Here is a 21,061-nt window from a genome sequence, read left to right as displayed (position 1 = left end):
ATATGATGCCATATTTAATCTTAAGGCTGTGCATTCCATTGTTTTCCCAGGATTTGCGAGCAGATATTGAGTCCCGTGCTTCAGTCTATGCGAGCCTACTAGAGTTAAATGAGTCACTATTCCCAACAGCTTCTGAACAATGTGTGAAAGCAATAAAAGAAAAATTTGAAGAGCTGGATGAGAGGTGGAAAGCTTTACCACAAACTGTTGATAAAAGGTTTGTACTTCAGAATGTTTTTTATATGTTAAATGAGGGTAACCAATATCCAGATGAGGAATCCCAATCCTGAAATGTAGTTTTTTACAGTATTACCATTAGGAAAACAAAGGTTTAAGATTCATATTGAACCCTGAGCTCCCAGGAATGGGGTGTGGGGAATCCCACAGATGTATCATGCTGTCTTTTTGGCATAATCTCCCCTTATTTTTTTGGTAGAAGAGTTCTGTTTGAAGGAGTGTGGGGCACGAAATGAAGATCATGTTGCGCTTCCTCAGTTACAATTTCCCAAGTAACTTTCTAAATTACTTCCAAAATCTATAATATCTGCTCTTCATTTTTTCAGTTGTATGCTTTATCTTGCGCAAAGCCACACTATTATCTTTTTAAACTCACTTTGAAGTTTTCGTTTGCCATAAATACTATAAGTGCTCAGTTGTTAGGCTGCTGGCACATGTTAAGCTCAGGAACACTGCCTCCTTTTTTGAAACTGTATGTTATCCTATATTTAGATTTCAGCTGTTTTGGTGATGAGCATACATATTTTACTTTTTGTAAAGGAGCTTAGATAATAGACCTTGGTCAATGACATCATCTTCTAGGTGCTTTATCAATATGATTGTTTTACAATATAATGATCTTCTGCATAACATTTCATGTTGAAAATTATGTAGAAAAATTTCCAAGGGAAATGGGAAGGTAAATGACAAGGCCTTTTGTAAGGTCAAGGTTTAGAAGCTTAGTTCTGCTAGGTGCTGAGTACTCCTCTGGACACATTCCCCCTTTCAGTCGTGTTCCTCTGAGCAGACTTGACCCTTCCTTACTTCAGTGGAAGCTGAGCATGCAGTTACTCACCCCCTGCCTAAATTTATGAGACTCTCACCTTACATGCGGTGTTGCAGATGATAGGGCAAACAGAACTGCTGTGTCTGAAAACTGAAGTTTAGCTTCCATCAATGTCATTCTCTTTGCTGGGACTATCCCCATAAAGAAAAGTTGGAGAATATGCCTTGATTGTTTGGAGCATTTCTAGCAGTTGATATGAATAAAACAGTGGAAACAGGAAAGAGCCAAACTGGTGCTTTCAAGTGTTATGTTATTCCCCAGTTAAGAAATCAACATGGCAGTCATCACATTTGTAACGTAAATTAACATTTCCTTCTTTCCTTCCACCTGGCACTGGTTTTAATGCTGTCCAGTCGACTGTGGTTTTGATTATGGGAAGTGATTGATTTACATCAGGTGCTTTCACATTTACATCTGCCATCCTATAGGATCAGCTTCCTTCAATCTCTTGTCGCTGAGCACGCGCAGTTTGATGAGCTCCTCCTCAGGTTTTCAGAGTGGATTAAGCAGTTTCTTGCCGAACTACAAGCCACTTCAGAGATAAACACAGCTGATCAACAACTAGCTGCATCTCACAATAAGGTAAACTTTTGGATGTAAATATTAAAGACAGAGAAATTGTACAGTGCATTCAGCTAAATCCTCATCTAAAACTATCATGAGGTCATTTATTTGTTTGAAAACTGGTATGCCGTTGCAATCACATACAGATTTCTGTCATTTGGCCAGTTTAAAGCAAAATTGTAACACTGAACTGTTCTTACTGAAAAACCCCTCAGTAGTACTTATTTTGCTCGTAAGTTTAGTACTGAAATGTTCTCTGAACTTTTGTTTGGAAGAAGAAACCCAGCCCTGTTTTCTTTCTTTCCCAAAGAACCACTCAATGGAAGTCGAAAGTAAGAAACAGCAGTTACGAAGTCTGAAGGAACATGTAGATAAATTGTGTTCCTTCAGCTGCCCGGAGGACCAACAGACATTGCAGGGAAAGACTGAAGATTGCTTTCAGATCTTGCAGGAGGCAAGTCAAATAACTAGCCAAAGACAAGAGGCTCTGGATCAGCTGCGGGTATTCCTGGAGCTCCACAGGGCTGCATCGGGAGTGCTCCACCAGCTGAGGCAGACGGTGGAGAAAACGGGAAATATGGATAAAGCTAAATCTGATTTGCTGGAGAAGGAACTCAATGACGTTATTCAAGATCTTAACAAGCTGGAATCTGTAGCTGTCAGTTTGGATGGTTCCCTTACTAAGGCCCAGTATCATCTAAAGCACAGCATTTCTGAGCAGAGGACCTCCTGCAGGGCCGTGGTGGATAACTTGTGCTTGGAACTGGAGGCAGTTCAAAACCTGCTGGGAACCAAACAGAGTGAGGCAGAGGCTCTTGGAGCCTTGCGAAGATCTTTCATGGAACGTAAGGAACAGCTGCTGAAGAGTGTTGAAGATATTGAGGAAAAGGCTGACAAGGAGGGCCTGAAGGAGGCAACACCACAAACCCTCCAGCAAAGGTAAAAACAATATTAATGCTTGAGATTGGCACTTCTTCATTTGCTTGCAATCTCTACACTTTTTATGATGCACTGGCGGCATGTGTGAGTGTTCTGTCTCGATACTTTATTTCCTGCCAGGCATAAAAGAGTCCATATATCTACTTAATAAAATTCTGTAAGTAAGCGAACTGTTTCGATGGAGGGAGAACATGAGCAGAACACTTAGCAAGTCCCGCTGATTTTTTATGTTGAATGAACAGTCAATAATATCTTTGCCTCAGAAATTTATTTTGTCCGAATGAATCCAAGCTCCAAACAGCTATTAGAAATCCCATATAACATAACTCTCTCTACCCTTACAGAATTGAAGACTGTGCATGTGCTGAAGGAACTGAAAACACTTACTATAATAAAGTATTCATCCAAATATTTGAGTATATTTCTATGTCACTGTGTGAGGTGGAGGTATATGTATATCTGTGTTTGTATCAGAAAAATCACATTCTGAGCCCAGCCGTAACAGAAAAAAATTCAGATAACACTTTGTTTTCTGAAGATATTGTGGGAAGTGTTAGAAAACGGGAACTTGATGCACAGTAACTCTTAACAACTATTTCATTCTCCCTTTCTCCTCTTCTCTCTTGCAAAAAAGTGAAGTAAATTTGAAACCTGTATTTTAACTTGCAGATTGAGGGTCTTTAACCAATTAGATGAAGAATTGAATTCTCACCAGCATGAACTCCAGTGGCTCATGGACAAAGCAAAACAAATAGCCCAAAAAGATACCACACTTGCTCCTGAGATTGACAAAGAGATAAATCACTTAGAATCTCTGTGGGAGGATACCAAGAAATTTATACATGAAAAGTAAGTGGATCTTAGACTTAAGGTGAGAAAGGAGAGGGTTTTTTTAGTGGGGGAAAGAGACACGGTTATTTACACTTGACGTCTTCTTACTGTATTAATCCCAATAAAAAAACGGGGCTTGTATGTTAAATACTGAGTAGAAGATAAAACACAGTATAAACCAGAATATTTGTACCAGTTGTAATTATACTATTAATAAAGCCATAGATAGGTCCTCAGGACAGTACTTACAGATATACCGGGCTTTTAGTTGCATGTTATTGTTTACTCTCCTGAAAGATAAGAAATCTCCATTGGGTTTTCACTGTCCCTCCAAGTAGCACATACTCTCCTTCTAGCATGTATTTTCCTTCTCTATTGGATATGACAACCCTATATTCAGTGGACCTAAATCATTCTTAGATTTAAATCTTTCTGTCTGTCTAAGGGACTAGGTTCATAACAATCATTAGTGTATAATCAGTGATATAAGACAGTTTTGTATAATCAGTGAAAGCTGATAAAGAAAGGAACTAAAGAAACTAAAGAGAGTTTCATCTTACTCTTTTCTTTGTCTTAGCTGCCTCTTCATCATCTTTAAAGAAAACTACTTCAAATATTCTTTTTTAAATTTGCATGGTAAAATTAAGTGCTAGATTCATTCAGTACTACATCATCCTCAATGTATGTAAATTTTGTCTAAGTGCAGAAGCAAAACAGTTCTAAGCCTGGCTAATATTTCAGTGGGCATATGCAATTTGATGATCCCCATGTAACTGCTCAGTTGGTGTACTGGAACGATGATTTTAAAAAAACCTTTCATTTGTGCTGAAATTTTTTTTTTCCTTTTGTTTATATACTATACTGTTATTCTATTTTCTTGGTTGACACCGTACAGATATTTGTAAATATGCTGCCCCTTAATCATATCTGTGTATTATTTCCCTCTTGAAAATATGCACAGCTACATGAATTGCATTTCTGGTGATCTTTTTCCAGCTGAATTCAGTCTGGTTTTCTAGTGCATTTTTAAGAGATGTATAAATCTGAACTAAGTGGAAGAAAAGGATAGCTTTGTATAAAAAATGTCCATCTCTCCATTTTCTTCAGCACTGCTGCTAATTCATATTTCATGTTGCATGTTGCCGCAACCCATTTTTCTTACCTCTAGAAGTCCTTAATAATAGTAAACCAAGTAATTTCCGCATACGTGTGCCAGAAACTAGACAGTAGCAGCCTGGTAGTGAACAAAACATAGAATAGCTGTCCCTGCCTTATAGAGGCATTACTGAAGGTAAATGAGTTGCCCACTTCTCACATGCTGGCGTAGCTGTTGCCATCTTTATACCTAAACCTGAAAGACATTAAGGTACCTCGTGATTCCTTTCTAACATAAAAATAATGTTAATTTTTGTTTAAATTATTGATTTTATTTTGATTATTTTGAACTGCTTTCACTCTCATATAGATATAATTTTAGACCCTCTTGAACCTGATTATTTTGGAGAGCTCTGTGGAGCATTCAGAGAAGAGCCAGCTCCTAAAGTGATTGTCTCTCTTTCTTGGCAATATAATGTTTCCCAAATTCCTTTCATTGACAAACACTGTTCTACAACTAAACATATCCAAAGTACTAGTCTTCCTTCTTTCTCTTCAGTATAAACACCAGGAATGGATTGAATAGGTTTTTTTCTTCTGTCCATTGCCTGAGAAGAAATAGGCTTTTCTGGAGAGGGGGTGGAAAAAAAATATTGGACCTGTTCATATCAGCAGGTTATTCTGTTCTCAGTAGAATGATAGGTAAGTTGAATGTAACATTTTACACCCAAAAGCATGCATCCGACAACTGGAGGACAAAATAGTCAGACTTACCTTGCATTGCTTTAGTCTTTACTTCTGCCTCTTTTTACCCCAAAAATACTCCATGTTAAAGAAACAAGTTAAAAAAAATGAGCTGTGAGTGCCAGCATCACTATAGTGTGGTTTGCAGTCAGTAAGATGCTAAACCTAGGAAGTGAGAAGCTTGAATTCCAGTTTCAGTCTTTCTTTTGCTCAAGTCAGTTGCTTTGATATCTGATACATACGAGATGGCAATTCGTATACTGGCTCTTCAGTGAGATGTTTTGTGATGTATGGACCCATAGTGATTTGTAAAACCTCATTATTAATATTTCCTTCGCTACCCAAAACATGTTTAGCACTGTATCCTGATTTACCCATGGTGAATCACTACATCAAGTTCTCTCATTCAGAAACATGACAGCAAATGGTGCTAACACAGCTCTTTCACATTACAGAAAGGAGCAGTCCTGCATTCTTATCGATCTGATGAAGGAATATCAGAGCTTGAAGTCAACAGTAGTGAAAGTCATAGACAGTGCTGACAGCGTTTCTGTGATCAGATCCATTTGGAAGGATCGTGAAGAAGTCAGGCGAACTTTATCAAAGGTAATTACGTATATTTTCATTTGAGGCACTGAAATGATCTTTGATTTAGATGGATTTTTCTGTTTGAAAGCTGCCCTTGAGCTGTGTTTACAGTTCTTGAATTTACTGGCCAGTCTTGTCACACAGATATTCAGGATTTAAATTGTACTGATTCTGATGAGGAAAGAATATAGTCCTTTCAACATTTTGGTGAGATCTATTAATGTGTATTTGATTGTTCTTATTTATAATTTTAACACCTAGAAATGCAAAATGTTAATTTTTATGGAAAAACATGTTATTTGCACTTTATATAAAATGCCTGGAGCATATATTCCTATCATAGTATGATAGGCTATTTCCAGTTAACATACTTTGATGTTTTTCCATATTGGGTAATTTTTTGGATAGACAAAAGTCAACGAAAGAAAACGAATTACACGCATTTCTGATGTGTGCAATTCTTACGTTTTTCCCTAAGGCAACATATTCCATGGGGTACAATTTTGATACTGCCCATTGAGCAGAGATAAGGAATTTGGATCCCTGCATTCCATTCTTTTAACCAGAACTGAAAACCAGAACAGAGCTCACCAGTCTAACAAAGAAACGCATGTAACTTCTGTATGATTCCTCTCCTTAATGTGAGCCTTGGGCTGTGGAGAATTCCCTGCTACAACCGTGGCCATGTCTAGGCTTGAAGGAGTTGGAGTGCAATAAATACTTTGCACAACTACCAGAATAAAGTAGGCATGGCCACATGGCCATACTGCATCCAAACTACTAGCTTATCTCTAATGCTGATCTGTAATACTTGTTAAAGTATGAGACGCTTACTGTGATTCTTTCTCAGTCTGTTGAACAGTGTTCTAAGGATTTCCATACACCTAGAATTGCAAACCTAGTAGCCCTGAAGATTTTGTCTGATGCCTTTCTGAACACATCTGTACTTTTGTTTTCCAGAGTATCTAGGAGTGACGGGTTTTACAATTCTAACTTTTGCTTGCAACACCCTCTGTTTACCCTGCTGTAATTCCAGAACTGATTTTAGATACCAGTTAGTTGATGGTGGGTTCTTATTATTCAATTTTAGACATGTAGAGTCTGAAGAATAGAAAGAATAATAATAATAAAAAAATTGCCTTGAGTCCCGAAGATAGCTGATTATCAATTGGGGAAAATTCAGAATTTATTATTCCCACTTGTGTGCATTATTTATGACAGTCATACTATTTGATTATGCTCATGAGAAGACCATGTCAGTTGCTCTGTATTTTGTGGCGTAGTTAAATATTAAATGGTATGCTGAAAGAGAATTATCAAATGCGTAACATAGACCACAGGGCTAGGGATGGGTGCCTAGAGAACTGGATCTTTCTTTCTTTCTTCAAGGCTTCATTAAACAAGCAAATATTTATATCCACAGCATGAAGCTGCCAAGAATGATCTGAGTGATAAACAAAAAGACCTGGATACTTTCACTAATAAAGGAAAACATTTGTTAGCAGAATTGAAAAGAGTGCATAACTGCGACTCCACTGCGGTAAAAACAGATTCGAATTGTACGGTGGACAAATGGCTAGATGTAAGAGTCTGGTGTTTATATGCTGCATACAGTTTTTAAGTTGGGCTTAAGGTTACAGTATTAGAATTTTCTTAGGATCTTAGAGTGCAATTGTTTAGTAAAATTTACTCTGAAGTATATCTCAAAAGGTTAATCATAGGCATTTGGCATCCATTGTACGCACAAAGTTGTGACATCTGTTTGATAGATTTAAAACGATGTCTTGTAACAATATATAAATGTTACTAGCATAAATTTGCTAAGTGCACACTTCTGAGTATAAATTTGGATTGGATTCTTACCTGATGTATGCCAGTGTTACTTTATTGAAGTAAATTGGACTAAATAAATCAGGCAGTAAATTCATTTAGGCTACACCATAAAAGATGTGAATATGTTGAGAAAGACAACATTATAGCAGAGAACCATAATATAAAAGCTAATATTTTACATTTTCATATTTATACTGCTTTATTAGCAAATTCCTACATTATGTGAAAAAGATAAATGTAGCTGGTTTTAAAGATAAAATTTATTTGAACATATTTTCCCAGTAAAAATGTACAAATTTTTAGAAGCAGTCACATATGATTTTTGTTCATTTTATGATCTGGGTAACTAAATTGAAATTAGAATTCAGAACTTAGTCCTAACTCTAAGAAACTTATTTTGCCTAGGCTTACTAATTATTTCTGATGCACTTGCCTTATAACTGGCTGCAAAATAAAGAAATAGAAAATTAATTTTTGAATTGTATTGATACATTCTCCTCTCCTAAAAGGTGTCTGAAAGAATTGAAGACAACATTGAGCGGTTGAGTGTAAGCATGTCTCTATGGGATGACATCCTTAAAACTGGAGATGAAATGGATGGATGGTGCAATAAGTGCATTTCTAAACTAAACGAAGGCGTCAGCAACTTGAGTCACAGTCAGAGAATGGAGGTCCTCCTCAAAGACTTCCAGGTGCTTACCCATAAATCAGTGATAAAAATGTTCTAGACCAAAATCTCAAGTGCTATCGGGCACATAGATAAGGCTGTGCTGTTGTAGATCACCCTGTGCCCGGTTCAAGCAGTGGTACCACTCACCCAATGGCTAGCAGACAGCATTCCAGCCCTTCTTTGAAGCCGTTGCTTCTGGCAGAAATAAGAACTGCACATCTCTTACTAAATCTAAGCTCCGTAGTTATTTTGGCTCTAGCAGTACATGACAACGTGTTCTTACAAGCACAAAAATTTCAAAAAGCATAGCATGGGACTGAACTCTGTTCCAGTAGAAACTGATGGAAATTTTACACAACTTCCACTGAAGTTAAGCAAAAAATGAGTAGTTTCTAAAATCTCAGCTTAGAAGGTAGATTCTCCAGACAATAAAAAAGATATGCTGGGCTGGAGGGCAAATTTTAATGTCAGGTTCTAAGAATTTCAGTAAGATGATGTCTTTCTTTTCTGGATAGTGTTAAACTGTTTTAGAAATCTAGTCAGTGTTCGGGATGCATTCTGCCTCTGTTGGCTTAAAATATACAGCAGATCAGCCATAAAATCAGCCATATTCTACTTCATTTGAAATAAATTATGTCCTTAAGACATATAAAGCAGCATTTTTAAATTCCCTTTTGAGATTAAAATTTATTTCTGTGTCTAATTTTTTTCCGAGAGTTCACTTCCTTGTAATAAAAACCAGAAAGCACATGTATTATACTCTGCATGCCATTAAGTGGAACCTAACAACCACAGTAGATTTTTCCAGTCGAATAAACAATGACATTTCCATCTTTATTCAGCCAGTTTTAAGAAACTAAAGCTGTTAGTGCATTTTAAATGCTAAAAATGTGTGTGGTTATTTTAATGGAGGAGAAAAAAAATCTCTGAACTGAGTCTAATAAAGGAAAAGAGATGGGAGATTTTTAGAGAAGAAAACTAATAGAACAACAGTGTTTTCCCTCTGGTTGCTAAACTTTGTTTACATTTTTTCATTTTTGCAATTGATCGAGCATCCTTCTGAAGGTCTAAAACCTTCTTCTAGTTTGATATGAAACTTTGACCACATCTCTTTTACAGTCTGAAGTCAAGGATAAAGAACTGAAGTTGGAGCAGCTTAGTTCCAAAATTTCGGATCTCAAAGAACTGACCCATAGTCAAGAGCCTCCTGCAGATCTCCAGGTAAAATAAAGATACTGGTAATCACAGACTGAGCTCCAATAACTAAGAAGAAACTCCTCCTGAAATTTCTGTCTCTCCTGTACTGCCTTTTTCTTTCAAGCTGACAGATACAGCATTATTTATATGTATCATAACTATTTCTTTAGTTAACTTTGACTTTTTTCTGAAAAAAGTATACCATAAAGTAATTAAGCATTAGAGTTGTAAAAGTATTTTTTACCAAATTGAAATAGAGTAAATAGTTTATAATGTAGCTGATCAGATATGAGACAGGTGATATTCTCTATGCTGCACAACATTAAGCCACATCATATGTGAGTCCACACACAGTTTGCCACTTTGAAAGAATTATAATGCAGATGTTCATTTGCTTTACCAACCCAAAAGTATTCTTTAGTGGACTGAAATTAGTGCCCTGAACTAGCTGTTACAAGAGAGAAGTAAAATACAAGCGCTGAAAGCGAGCTGTTGAGCTTTTAGTATTGGCTAGGTCCATATTTTTTATGTTCTAGGGCAGATGCAAAACCAAAGTATGACTATTTCAGATGTTTAATTTCAGATGGAAATTGGTATGTAAGATTATTCACTTTCAATGTCAGAAGTTTTAAAAGATAAGCTGACTTCTGCAATTTCCACAGGCAGGGAAATATTTTGGTAGATATTTATTTCAAAACCATTTATCAGACTTTAACAGAACTTAATATAACACTAAAGCCTTGTCCACATTTTGCTGTGACTGTACACACATAAGCCTAAGTTACCAATCAGATATGGGTCAAGAACCCTATAGTATAAAGATGTGCAAATTAAATGGAAGTGCTTATGCTCTCCCAAATTGTTTCCTTTACGTGAGAGGTTCAGAAAAATCAGGTTTAATCATATGTGTCATAATAAATATCTGTCCACTTTCAGAGCAAAACTTAGAGCAAATTATTTTGCAGAATATCACTGTTAACCAACACACACCTATCTCCAACTACTAAATATGATAAATACAATAAAAAATTTAAATCATACCTACAATAAAATAATCATAGTTGACATATAAATGTAAATTTGAGAATAAAGCCTCACAAACTAAACATAAATCCCCAAATTATTTGCCAACAGTCAAATGCTAAATAAGTAAACTACAGTATAATCAGCTCATATCCTAAGAACATAAACAATTCCTTAATAGAATTTTCAGTAATTGCTCATTTATAAATATTACCCTATTACAACTGATTTGATTTACCTTTTACTAGTAATATGTGCACAGCTAACATCTATTATGATTTCACATACTGCTGTCTTTGAACAGGTTAATGGGCGATATTCTAACTTATTTCTGTGTTGTCTTCAATTTTAATCTATCTTACACTGAGATACTTTAAGCCTCAGTGCTCTTAAGTTTCACCAATTGATATTTCTTTTTACGGAGCTAGTTGTGTTTAGGTCATGTTCTGTATATATGGCAAATTAGCAAAGGAAAAGGATCAACTAATTTTTCAGAAGAGGATAATAACTTCAACAGTTTGCGGTCTGGCTTTTTATAAGTTAGTATCCCTTCTTTGGACTACTGTGTGTCTAAGACTTAATCCTGAATGGCTGACATTTTTTATTTATGTAAGTATCTTTACTTACAGATGTAAAGAGAGCAAAATGATCATTGTGTGTCACTTTCCTACCTTCCATTTTCTCAATAAACATTCACCATAATAAATGTTTTGTTTAAGTGCTTTAATATGTAACATTTTGCTTTTAGTTTATAGAGTCAGATTTGAGGCAGAAGTTGGAACACGCCAAAGAAATGGCAGAGACAGCAAAAGAGACACTGAAAGATTTCAGTACTCAGAAGATGCAGTTACAGAAGTTTATTGATCAGATGACAGACCAGTTAACAAAAGTGGAAGAGACACTGTTAAGCTGTGCTCGTAACCTGGATCCTGAAGCTCTAAATAAAGTGAAGGTCGGTGCTGAAGAAAATGAATATGCTTTTTCTTATGCAGTGATCTTTGGGTTTTTTATCAGAGTTTTTGCTAAGCATTATACTTAATTTTCATTTGATAAGAAAATGTATATTTCCTGCACAGCTGCTAGAGTATTGGCGATATGCTTTTTCTTATGCAGTGATCTTTGGGTTTTTTATCAGAGTTTTTGCTAAGCATTATACTTAATTCATTTGATAAAAAATGTATATCTCCTGCACAGCTGCTAGAATATTGGCGAATTATACAGTGATACTCTTCAAGAAGTTCCACCAATGAACGAGTTCTGATTTATTAACTTTATACAAACCTTTTAGAAAATTAGAACGAATAATATGGTCTTTGTTGTGACAAGAACCAGTTTTATTACATTGAACATTACTCCAGCATGTTTACAAGTCCATTGACTCCCTTGCAATATAAGTTATGAACTTTTGTGTCTTTACAAATGTCATATTTGTGTTGTAACTTCATTTTCAGGAAACACAGACAGACCTTCAGCTTCAGCAGAGCAGCATTGACTCGGCCCGTGAGAACCTCAACAGCCTGTGTCGCAAATACCATTCTGTGGAGCTGGAAACTCTTGGTGGCACTGTCACTTCATTAATAAAGAAGTATGAAGCTGTGAATCTGCTCTGTTCCAGAACACAGGCCAGCATGCAAGAGTCCTTGGAAAAACATTTCCTCCGTGAGTCTCCAGGCTTGTTAATAGGAGCTGTTAGCCCACAGCCATGAGTCACTCTGGAGCCTACCAGAGTTTCCAGTGATGTCACTTGCAATTACAACTTTATTTTTGTATGGAGCCTTTCAAAAAGTCCTGTTACCAAATGTTCAATTGGTAACTGCTACGACAAAAACAGAATTCAACTTTAACCACATAATGTGCATGAAATGCAAGCTCGGCTCCACCTTTCTTCACTCTTAGTATACATCTCTATTGCACTTTGTGTATTTGCTGTAAAGAGATGTATATAACCAAATGGAGATGTTTATATTGTGAAAGTCCCCATCTGGACTCCCTGGATAGTCAGAGGAGAGAAGCAGGCAATTTTTAATCTTATATATTATGATACTAATCTAGATACTATCTAACATTAAATTGGGACATATCATAGACTGAAAATGCCTACCTTTTGCCATTGACTATAAAGGGGAGCCTAGTGTGACTGTTCAAATTTGGGTGTTTACACTTGAAACATCTAACTTTTTGTGAAACGAATCCCACTCCCCAAGGTCATTGAAGGCAATGAGACCCATCCTGTTAGCTTTTACACATTCTTCCTGAAGGATAAAAGAATTGGGCAAGACAGCTATATGGTGTTGTGGATAATGCCGCTTCTTAAAAAAATATTCTCTTCTCTATACTTTTTTATTAAATAAGATTCTATGCAAGAATTCCAGGAATGGTTTTCTGGTGTGAAGGCTGCAGTAAAAGAATCATCTGACAGGTCTGGAGACAGCAAAGCCATAGAGGCAAAGCTACATGACTTGCAGGTATAGTGAACAAATTAAAAAAATAGTAATTAGCAATTGAACTATATGTATCCAATTATATCTCTAAAATAATTTGTAGATGCTATCATATTTATTGGTTTTCTTTCTAAAAAGGTAATGTAAGAATGGTTCAAGACGGCAGTATGTACTGTAGAGGGAATACAGTGGAAACTGTGTTCACTGTTCCGAGAGATCAGAATTTAATTTCTGAAAGGGTTATGTGTAACTAAACTATTCTTGTTTCTGATTTTGAATCTTTTTTCCTTTTTTTGCCTTCTTTCTCCTCTTTTCCTCTTCCTATTTTTTCTTCCACTATTGCTCATTCAATCTTTCAGGTTAACACTGATATGTCAAAGCTTATCTGTGTAGATTTTTGATGGGACAGAACACAAATAGCAGACAACTGCTGCAAACAGCCCTAATTCCTGAAATATAGAACACCTTCAGGACATGACTAAACTATCCAAAGAAAGACAGGACTGCCTTGGGACCAAATAGGAAAATTGAACTCAGTGAATTGCAGCACCACCTAGTAAAACTTTATTTGAACTATCTGCTTAGAATTTTTTCTATAGCTAGACACGGCACTCATCTTGTTGGGGAAATCTGACCACTTCTAATAGAAATATTGCTTATATTTTGTTATTAAATCCTATATGTTTAACTGTATTCTTTCATTACACAGAGCGTGCTGGATTCTGTTAGTGAGGGACAGAACAAGTTAGATGCTGCCTGCAAGGAAGGAGAAAGTTTGTATGCTTGCTTACCCAAACCAGTTATGAGCCATATTCAGGAGCAAATAGCAAAGTCCAACCAGAACTTCCAGGAATTCCTCAACCAGTGTCTGAATGATAAGAAGGCACTGGAAGCTTGTGCCTCACGCCTGGGAAGGTGAGTAATACCAGTAGTCACAGATGGACTGAATGAAATTGTCCGGCTGCAGAAATACAGGGCACAATTTGAAATTATTTCCAGTTACTCTAGTCCTGTTTGATTTTTCCTTTGGAAATATTTAAAAGAAAATGAAGTTCTGTGCTAAAAACAAAGCAACAGGTCTTACTCCAAGGGTACGGATTTGGTTAAAGAATGGAAGGTCAGGATCATATATGCGGAAGATCTATGTAGCTCATGCAATCCCAGATCAGCATTTGGGATCTCAGTAATTTAAATGTAATTTCCTGGAAGGAAAAGGTGTGATGAATTTTCAAGTTCTGCCCTGGGGTTTGAAGATAGTATGCTTTTTACACAGTGTGCGTCTGTCCTGTCCTGTTCTGTTCCAGATGGCTATATTTCCTAGTAAGAAAATACTCTTAAATTATTACTTGGGGCTGGAATTTTGGGAGTTCAAATATTTTTAGGTATAACTAGATTCAAAACTGTTGCTAATTGAAAGCAAAGTTAGTGTAGCAGTAATGGGTAAAACAGCAAGATGAGATGGTGTACCTTCCTAGAAGGAAAGTATTTTCAAACTTAGGGCCAGAACTTGTTTTGCTGAGTTCTGAGTGCTTGAGATTCCAGTTATGTTTTGTTGGAGAAGTTGAAAGCACAACACTTCAGGTGTTGTAAGTGTCAATACTGAGTAAAAGCCCATTTTTACCCATTTTTTAATCTTAGACTAAATCATTATAAGGGTTTGGATAAAGCTTTCTTTTGTTCTGCCTTTATTGAATCTAGTAATAAATAAAAGAACTGTCACTTTAAATTTTGGACGCTTCTTTTCTCACTGTAGTTCCCATGATTTTACTGAACATTTTTAGAGAGTGGCTGAATATTTTTAGATCAGTAGTCACTGTGGAATTATGTTTTGTGTACAACTCTTATTCTTGAAGCATGAAATTGATACCTAGCTTTATTTTCCCGGACTTGTGGATATGGAAAGAACTGAGTTAACGTCTTACTAACTTTACTCCACCTGAGAAATATTTTTAAGGAAGCATTTATCTGTGCTGTAGCTTTGAAGATCAGCACAAGAAACTTGGCCTGTGGATGCATGACATGGAAGAAAGAATAAGCACAGAAGCATTAGGAGAGAGCAAACAGCTTATTCCTGAGAAGAAAAAGGAGGTACAGAAAGTGGAAAAGTTCCTGGAAGAGTTACTGAATTCAAGGTAGTATGAAATACGTTTCCTAAAATACTCTCACTTTTTCCTCTGCTAAAGCAACAGTGAAACTAAACTGTTGGGGTAAAGTATGTTTGCTAACAATAGAGAAAGGTGTTGCAACATACTCTGTGAAAAGAGGCTGAATCCAGATACTGCCAGTTTTAAGGAAACTGCAATTTGAAGCCAACTCCAAAATTTGATGTTGATACATTTCTCATTAAGAAAAGCTTACCTTACTTTATTAATAAATGGAAATGGAAAAATATAATTTTAAAACAATAAATCTTGAAAATATTACTTGTAAAAATAAATCTTAAAAATATTGCTTGTAAAAGCAGTAGTAAAAATAACACTTATCATTATATCCATTTTAAAATTTTCTTTCTTTCTGTCCTGCAACACTTGGATCCAATCGCTTTAGCAGAATTCCCTTCCCAAAAAGCTGACTTTTATGAAAAAGCTCAAATAACATCCACATTGACTGTGAAATCTTTCTAGAATTCAGATTTAGCCAATAGATGATGAAGTAATTGCCCTTTTTAGTACACAGTAGTTTTTCTTTTTTTTTTTTTTTATTATTAGGTTGGTGCAGATAGAACAGAAACAGTAGTCAGTTGTTCAAGCCTCACAGCATGGTAAAAGGAAATACCCAGTCACTACCTATCCCCTTGAGACTGATGGAAGACATTTTGGTCTGATGTAAATTCCTTGTAATCACAGGGTATCAGGAAGGGTGATCCAGTAGATTGAGATTAACTCAGGCTGTATAAACACAGAGTGAGATTAACTGAGGCTGTATAAACACAGAGTTTTAATCCCTTTTACTGACCCTTGTACTGAACCCCAGAGTCGGTGTCTAATCCTGGACAAATAGCCTGCCTGACCTTTCCATTATGCCTTCCTACCTGTCAAAGACTATGAACTTCTCAGAAGCTTTGGTGCAGGTACAAAAAGGTAGCAGTTCATATAGAACTGGAAAGTCTGAATGCTGAAAAGAAACTTAAGTGCGGTTTTAGTTTAAATGTGCAACACAAAGATTTCAGTGTGATCATTTTGAGCACCAAAATCTGCAAGAAATGGCAGTGTACACAAGTAAATATATTAATCAGTACACACTGCTTATATTTCCTTTCAGTCTCCCCCAGCTGATTTTTCTGTTAACTATGAACTCTGTCACTGGTACAGTAGGTGATTAGGACAGCAACCTTCATAACTTCTGACAGTTGCTATAACAGTATTATCTGCTTTCTGAAACTGATTTTCAGTCTCCCTATTTTCTTTCAGGGAATCTTTTGATAAGCTGTCCCAAATGGCACAGACTTTAAATGAAGAAGGCCATGGTGCAGGGAGAGAAGTGCGCCTGGCTTCTCAACATCTCACCAATTATCAAAACATGGTCAAAACTGTCAAGGAGAAGCTGCGAACATGTCAGCTTGCACTCCAAGAGCATCTCACTTTGGAGGAGGCATTGCAGAGTATGTGGTCATGGGTAAAAGAGGTTCAAGATAAACTGGCATCATCAGAGAGCACTCTTGGTAGCAAAGCCACACTAGAGAGACGACTGTCACAAATTCAGGTAAAGGAGGATACAACCAGAGATTACGCATCAAGATTAATATTGGGCCTGGGACACATCAGTGGAAAAGGAATATTTTTATATTTTATTCTTTCTATGGTTATGAAGGAGAGGATCAGAATTTAAGGTGATCTTGACAAATTGGGAGGTGAGGTATGAAAAACAGGATGAAGTTTAATGAAGACGGGTGCCAGGTATTACTTTTAATAGGGAATAACAAACTATGAAAATGTGTATTCAGGTCCAAAAAAGTTTTCAAATGGAGGGGAAGCCTTGGAATAATTGATGCAGAGAGGCTGTAACGTATCTGTCACAGGAGGTCTTCAGGAACAGTTTAGATAAACGTCTATTAGGAAGGTCATCAGTGTAGGAGATCCCACCATGGGCTTTCTTGAGATTTTGTCTAGCTACGTGGTGCCATATTTCTGTGCAGTGCTCGACCTACTCATCATTTACTGCAATGACAGCAGTATTTTAGGATGACCAATGCAGCGAAAAACCTGTATGGCTGTGGGAAAAACTGCTGGATGACTTGCACGTAGTAAGGGACAGGCATTTACAGTAGAAGGTGCCTAGGAGTTCACACTGGGCATGGCTGTCAAGGATAAACGAGCTCAGAGAAGATGGTGTCCACTGTTGAAAGGGTAACAGCTTTCACCTCTCAACAGCTTGCATTTGATATTTTGACTTATTTTGCATCACAGGAGATCCTCTTACTCAAAGGTGATGGTGAAGTTAAGCTGAACATGGCCATTGGCAAAGGAGAACAAGCACTTAGAAGCAGCAATGAGGAAGGACAAAAGGTGATACAAACCGAACTACAGACACTGAAGGATGTATGGAACAACATCATCAGCACCTCAATGAACTGGCAGAGGTAAAACTCCCTGGAACATACAGGTCAGACCCGGCCGTGTTTGCTTACAAAGAGTGGTACCTCACAGCACATAGGAGTCCATTCATTCATTAGTCTTATGTGAGGGGAAAGTTGTATTATCAGAGAGAATCAAAATTGCCTGAAAAAATACATCCTTCTGTAAAAAGATGAGCTGACCCTATCAGATAAATCAAATTTCAAACAAGATGGTACTTGACAGTAATTTAAAAATAAATAGAAATCATACCAATTCCTACAGCGAGAAAGCTAGGAAGGGCTTTCTGAGTTATTGAACCTGTACTTGGGCAGGACCAAGAACATGTGACAGATATTTATCTACCTTTTCCTTACAAAACTCTAGGAAGGTTTCTCAATTCTGTCTGTCATTATGTTTTTTAATTAAAAAGAAATCCTAATATCCGCTCCAAATAATGTTTCTTACATACTAAGCTGATTTCTTCTTGTCTTAACCTCGGTAGAAATGGAAAGTTTTTCTTATTGCCTGTGTGAGACCGTTTTATATATTTGAAGGCCTCCATCATCTCTGTTCTAGACATACTGGTGTTGCTCAGTTTCTCAGTAGTAATACTTTCTGGACCTCTTTAATCCTTGTTTTTTTCTCAATAGATTGCAGACTATCACTAGTTTGTCTACGTTTTTCTTAAAAGATAATAACTGAAAGTGGTCTGATCTCTTACTGTATTTGAGACCTTATTAATTCTGAATAGTGTATCAGTACTTTCCATCTCCTTCATATAACACTCTTCTTAATCCACTCCAGAATCAGATTTTCTTTTCTTTCCAATAGTATCATATTGTTGAATTTTGTTTACTTCTTTATCCTCTACTATCTCCGAATCCTTTTCCACAATACTAAGCCTAGGCAGTTATCCCCAGTTTTGTATTTGTGTATCTATCTGATTTCTCCTTCCTAAGTAAAGCATTATTTTCATCACCAAATTCCATCTTTTTAAAATTTCTTTTAAGAACGTCTGACATTTAAATCCTGTCATCCAAACTAGCTGCAGCTGCTCCTGGGTTGCTTTCATCCATGGGTTTTACAAGCACCCTCTGTTCCATCATCCCAGTCATTACTGGATAGAAATGAGCCTTTGGTGAACATTGGCATGATGCTACTTCCTTAGTTCTCTAATGAAAACTCCTACATCAGAAAGCTCATAGATCTGCATCAGAAAGGTCACAGATCTGTCTTTTAGATAATCTGAGTGCTAGGGTATCTGAGTCCTGAATATCAGCTGTCGGTGGTGGGAGCCATGATATGGGTAAATTGGAGTTTTTCCAATTGAAAGTGGTGCCACTTTCTTACCTACTCCAAAATGTTCATACAATTATATGTAGAAAATTACAATGGGCTGCCTTTAAGATTTCACTCTAATTTCACCCAATTTTTGTCATAAAATATTATTTAGATTAAGTTAGACCATTTCATTTTGAATGAAATCCTTACCACACTCATGTCTATCATTAAGTCCACTAGAATGAGAATTGTGTTCCTTAACACGAATCACAGAGAAATATGGTAATCTGCTAGGAGGAGCAATATATAACAGAAGAGAGTATTTCTTACAAATTGTAAATGGGACTACATACGATTAATGTGTTCTTCCCAAACTTGCCAGAATATCTCTTAATGTCAATAATTTCATAGGCTGCTGTACATTTTATTACTCTGATCATAAAGAACTCCAGTAATGCTCTGTATTTTACTTTGCTGAACAGACACTGAATTGTGCTTTTCATTAGTCCGAGACAGACGGATCCCTCATGTAACCTGTAATAGGGAAGCAGTTGTATCAGGTTATATGTAGTAGCCCAAAACCCACAGGAATGCTAGAATATCTTGCATGTAAATTGACACAGAAAACAAAAGCAAAGTGGAGGAAAAAGCATATTCTAAGCATATTATACATGGCTACAGACAGTGTAGCAATTAAGGTATAAGCAGGCTCTTTTTTTTACAGACTGTTCAAGAGTTCTCATCTGTACTGTGTATGTTTGTTTTAATGCAAGCTGCCTAGATTCTGTCATTAGCCAGTGGAACGAATATCTGGAAAGGAAAAACCAGCTGGAGCAGTGGTTAGATAATTTGGATCACAAAGTGGAACAGCCTTTAGAACCACAGATTGGTCTGAAAGAGAAGTTTGCTCAGCTGGACCACTTCCAGGCTATTGTTTCCGAGATAGAGGATCACTGTGGTGATTTACAGCAACTCATTGAAAAGGCTGTGGAACTGTATGAAAAAACAGAGGATGATTCTTTTGGAGAGGCAGCTCAAGAAGAACTAAAAACACAGTTTAATGACATCACAACTGTAGCCAAGGTAAGATAAAGGCAAACATCTCCATTTCAAGTAAGTAAAGTGTGTAGACATCTGTATATGTAGCTAAAATTTGGATTTCCATAATTTTTTAGTAACTAAAGGATTGACTGTATTTGAATAATCTTGCCTTTTGTTATGGTTGAGTCTTACAAAAAAGTTGGATATAGTTTACTAAAATTCACTAGAATGCAAAAGAGATATTTGGAATTGAAATTGGTATTGTTATGATTTTTGAAAAGTGAAGAGCATATATTTTGTTCCTAATTTCATATATACAACAGTACTTCTGACATTCTTCCAGATTTATTTTCTGCTAATTCTTTTTCATCCATTCCTAGCACTTTCTTTTTTTTTTAACCTAGAAATGGAAGAATGAAATGCCCCCTTGAGCAGAAAATATATTGTCAGACAGAGAAATCCTATTGTCAGAAAGATATATGCCCATATTTTGTGGCATTTCAAGCCACTAAGCACTGCACATGCTATACAGGTATTCTGCTTGGTTTCCAAAGAAAGGTATGTGAGCTCACTGAGACCTTCTGCTGAGCAGGTCATAACAGTGACACTTGCTCTGAGCTACAATCTCCACCTTCTCAGCTAATGGGAAGGTTTGCATCAGGAGAAGGCCCAGTAATAACAGGCTAATGTGAGACTGAAGTAACCGCTGTATACAAATTCAGTAATCTGATCGCAGTGTGATTCAGGTTTTCATGTATTCAGAATAGTGCTGGTGGCCTGTCGGTAATTCATCTATAGTCTATATAAAAAATGTACCAAAGTAAAAAATTAGTGGAAGATCTAACAAATTATCTGTTGGGAAAAATGTTAAATCTAGGCCATATACATTCTATAATGATAATCTATTCAAACACTGTGTTCTTTTTATGATGAACTTTTCATCTCTTTTTTTTTTTTTTCTGGAAATAGTAAGCTATGAATCTGGTTTCTAGAGAATCAGCACACTTTCATCCTCATATAACTCTGCTTCCTTCAGCAGAGTTAAACCTGGAGCAATACAAAGGTTACTGACTCGCTCAGTACAATGCTTTTTAACTTGTGTGAAAAGACTATCATAAGTGAGCATGGCAGTGTTCTCCTGAAATCAGTATGCATCAATACATTTAATTTCTTAAGCAAGAAAGACAGCTTTGCC

The 21,061-nt window shown here is 36.5% G+C and overlaps 1 protein-coding gene across 1 annotated transcript in view; it reads left to right on the top strand.

Moving 5' to 3' along the window:
* Positions 1 to 21,061, top strand: part of LOC104161076 (nesprin-1-like) — a gene marked incomplete at its 3' end in the record, with an annotated part of 90,647 nt that overhangs the window by 68,036 nt on the left and 1,550 nt on the right. Inside the window, exons 36-51 of the mRNA XM_009699425.1 lie at positions 51 to 217; positions 1,492 to 1,645; positions 1,938 to 2,566; positions 3,236 to 3,415; positions 5,692 to 5,842; positions 7,248 to 7,406; positions 8,167 to 8,349; positions 9,447 to 9,548; positions 11,296 to 11,499; positions 11,999 to 12,206; positions 12,900 to 13,012; positions 13,698 to 13,903; positions 14,965 to 15,120; positions 16,399 to 16,690; positions 17,395 to 17,567; positions 19,599 to 19,908. Coding sequence (XP_009697727.1) covers positions 51 to 217; positions 1,492 to 1,645; positions 1,938 to 2,566; positions 3,236 to 3,415; positions 5,692 to 5,842; positions 7,248 to 7,406; positions 8,167 to 8,349; positions 9,447 to 9,548; positions 11,296 to 11,499; positions 11,999 to 12,206; positions 12,900 to 13,012; positions 13,698 to 13,903; positions 14,965 to 15,120; positions 16,399 to 16,690; positions 17,395 to 17,567; positions 19,599 to 19,908 — 3,387 coding nt within the window. The remainder of the gene's footprint in view (positions 1 to 50; positions 218 to 1,491; positions 1,646 to 1,937; positions 2,567 to 3,235; positions 3,416 to 5,691; positions 5,843 to 7,247; positions 7,407 to 8,166; positions 8,350 to 9,446; positions 9,549 to 11,295; positions 11,500 to 11,998; positions 12,207 to 12,899; positions 13,013 to 13,697; positions 13,904 to 14,964; positions 15,121 to 16,398; positions 16,691 to 17,394; positions 17,568 to 19,598; positions 19,909 to 21,061) is intronic.

This window comes from Cariama cristata, unplaced genomic scaffold (genome assembly GCF_000690535.1).
Source record: "Cariama cristata isolate BGI_N322 unplaced genomic scaffold, ASM69053v1 scaffold6880, whole genome shotgun sequence".
NCBI lineage: Eukaryota > Metazoa > Chordata > Aves > Cariamiformes > Cariamidae > Cariama > Cariama cristata.
The sequence above is the reverse complement of the archived record's forward strand: the minus strand, read 5'-3'. Positions and strand labels throughout refer to the sequence as shown.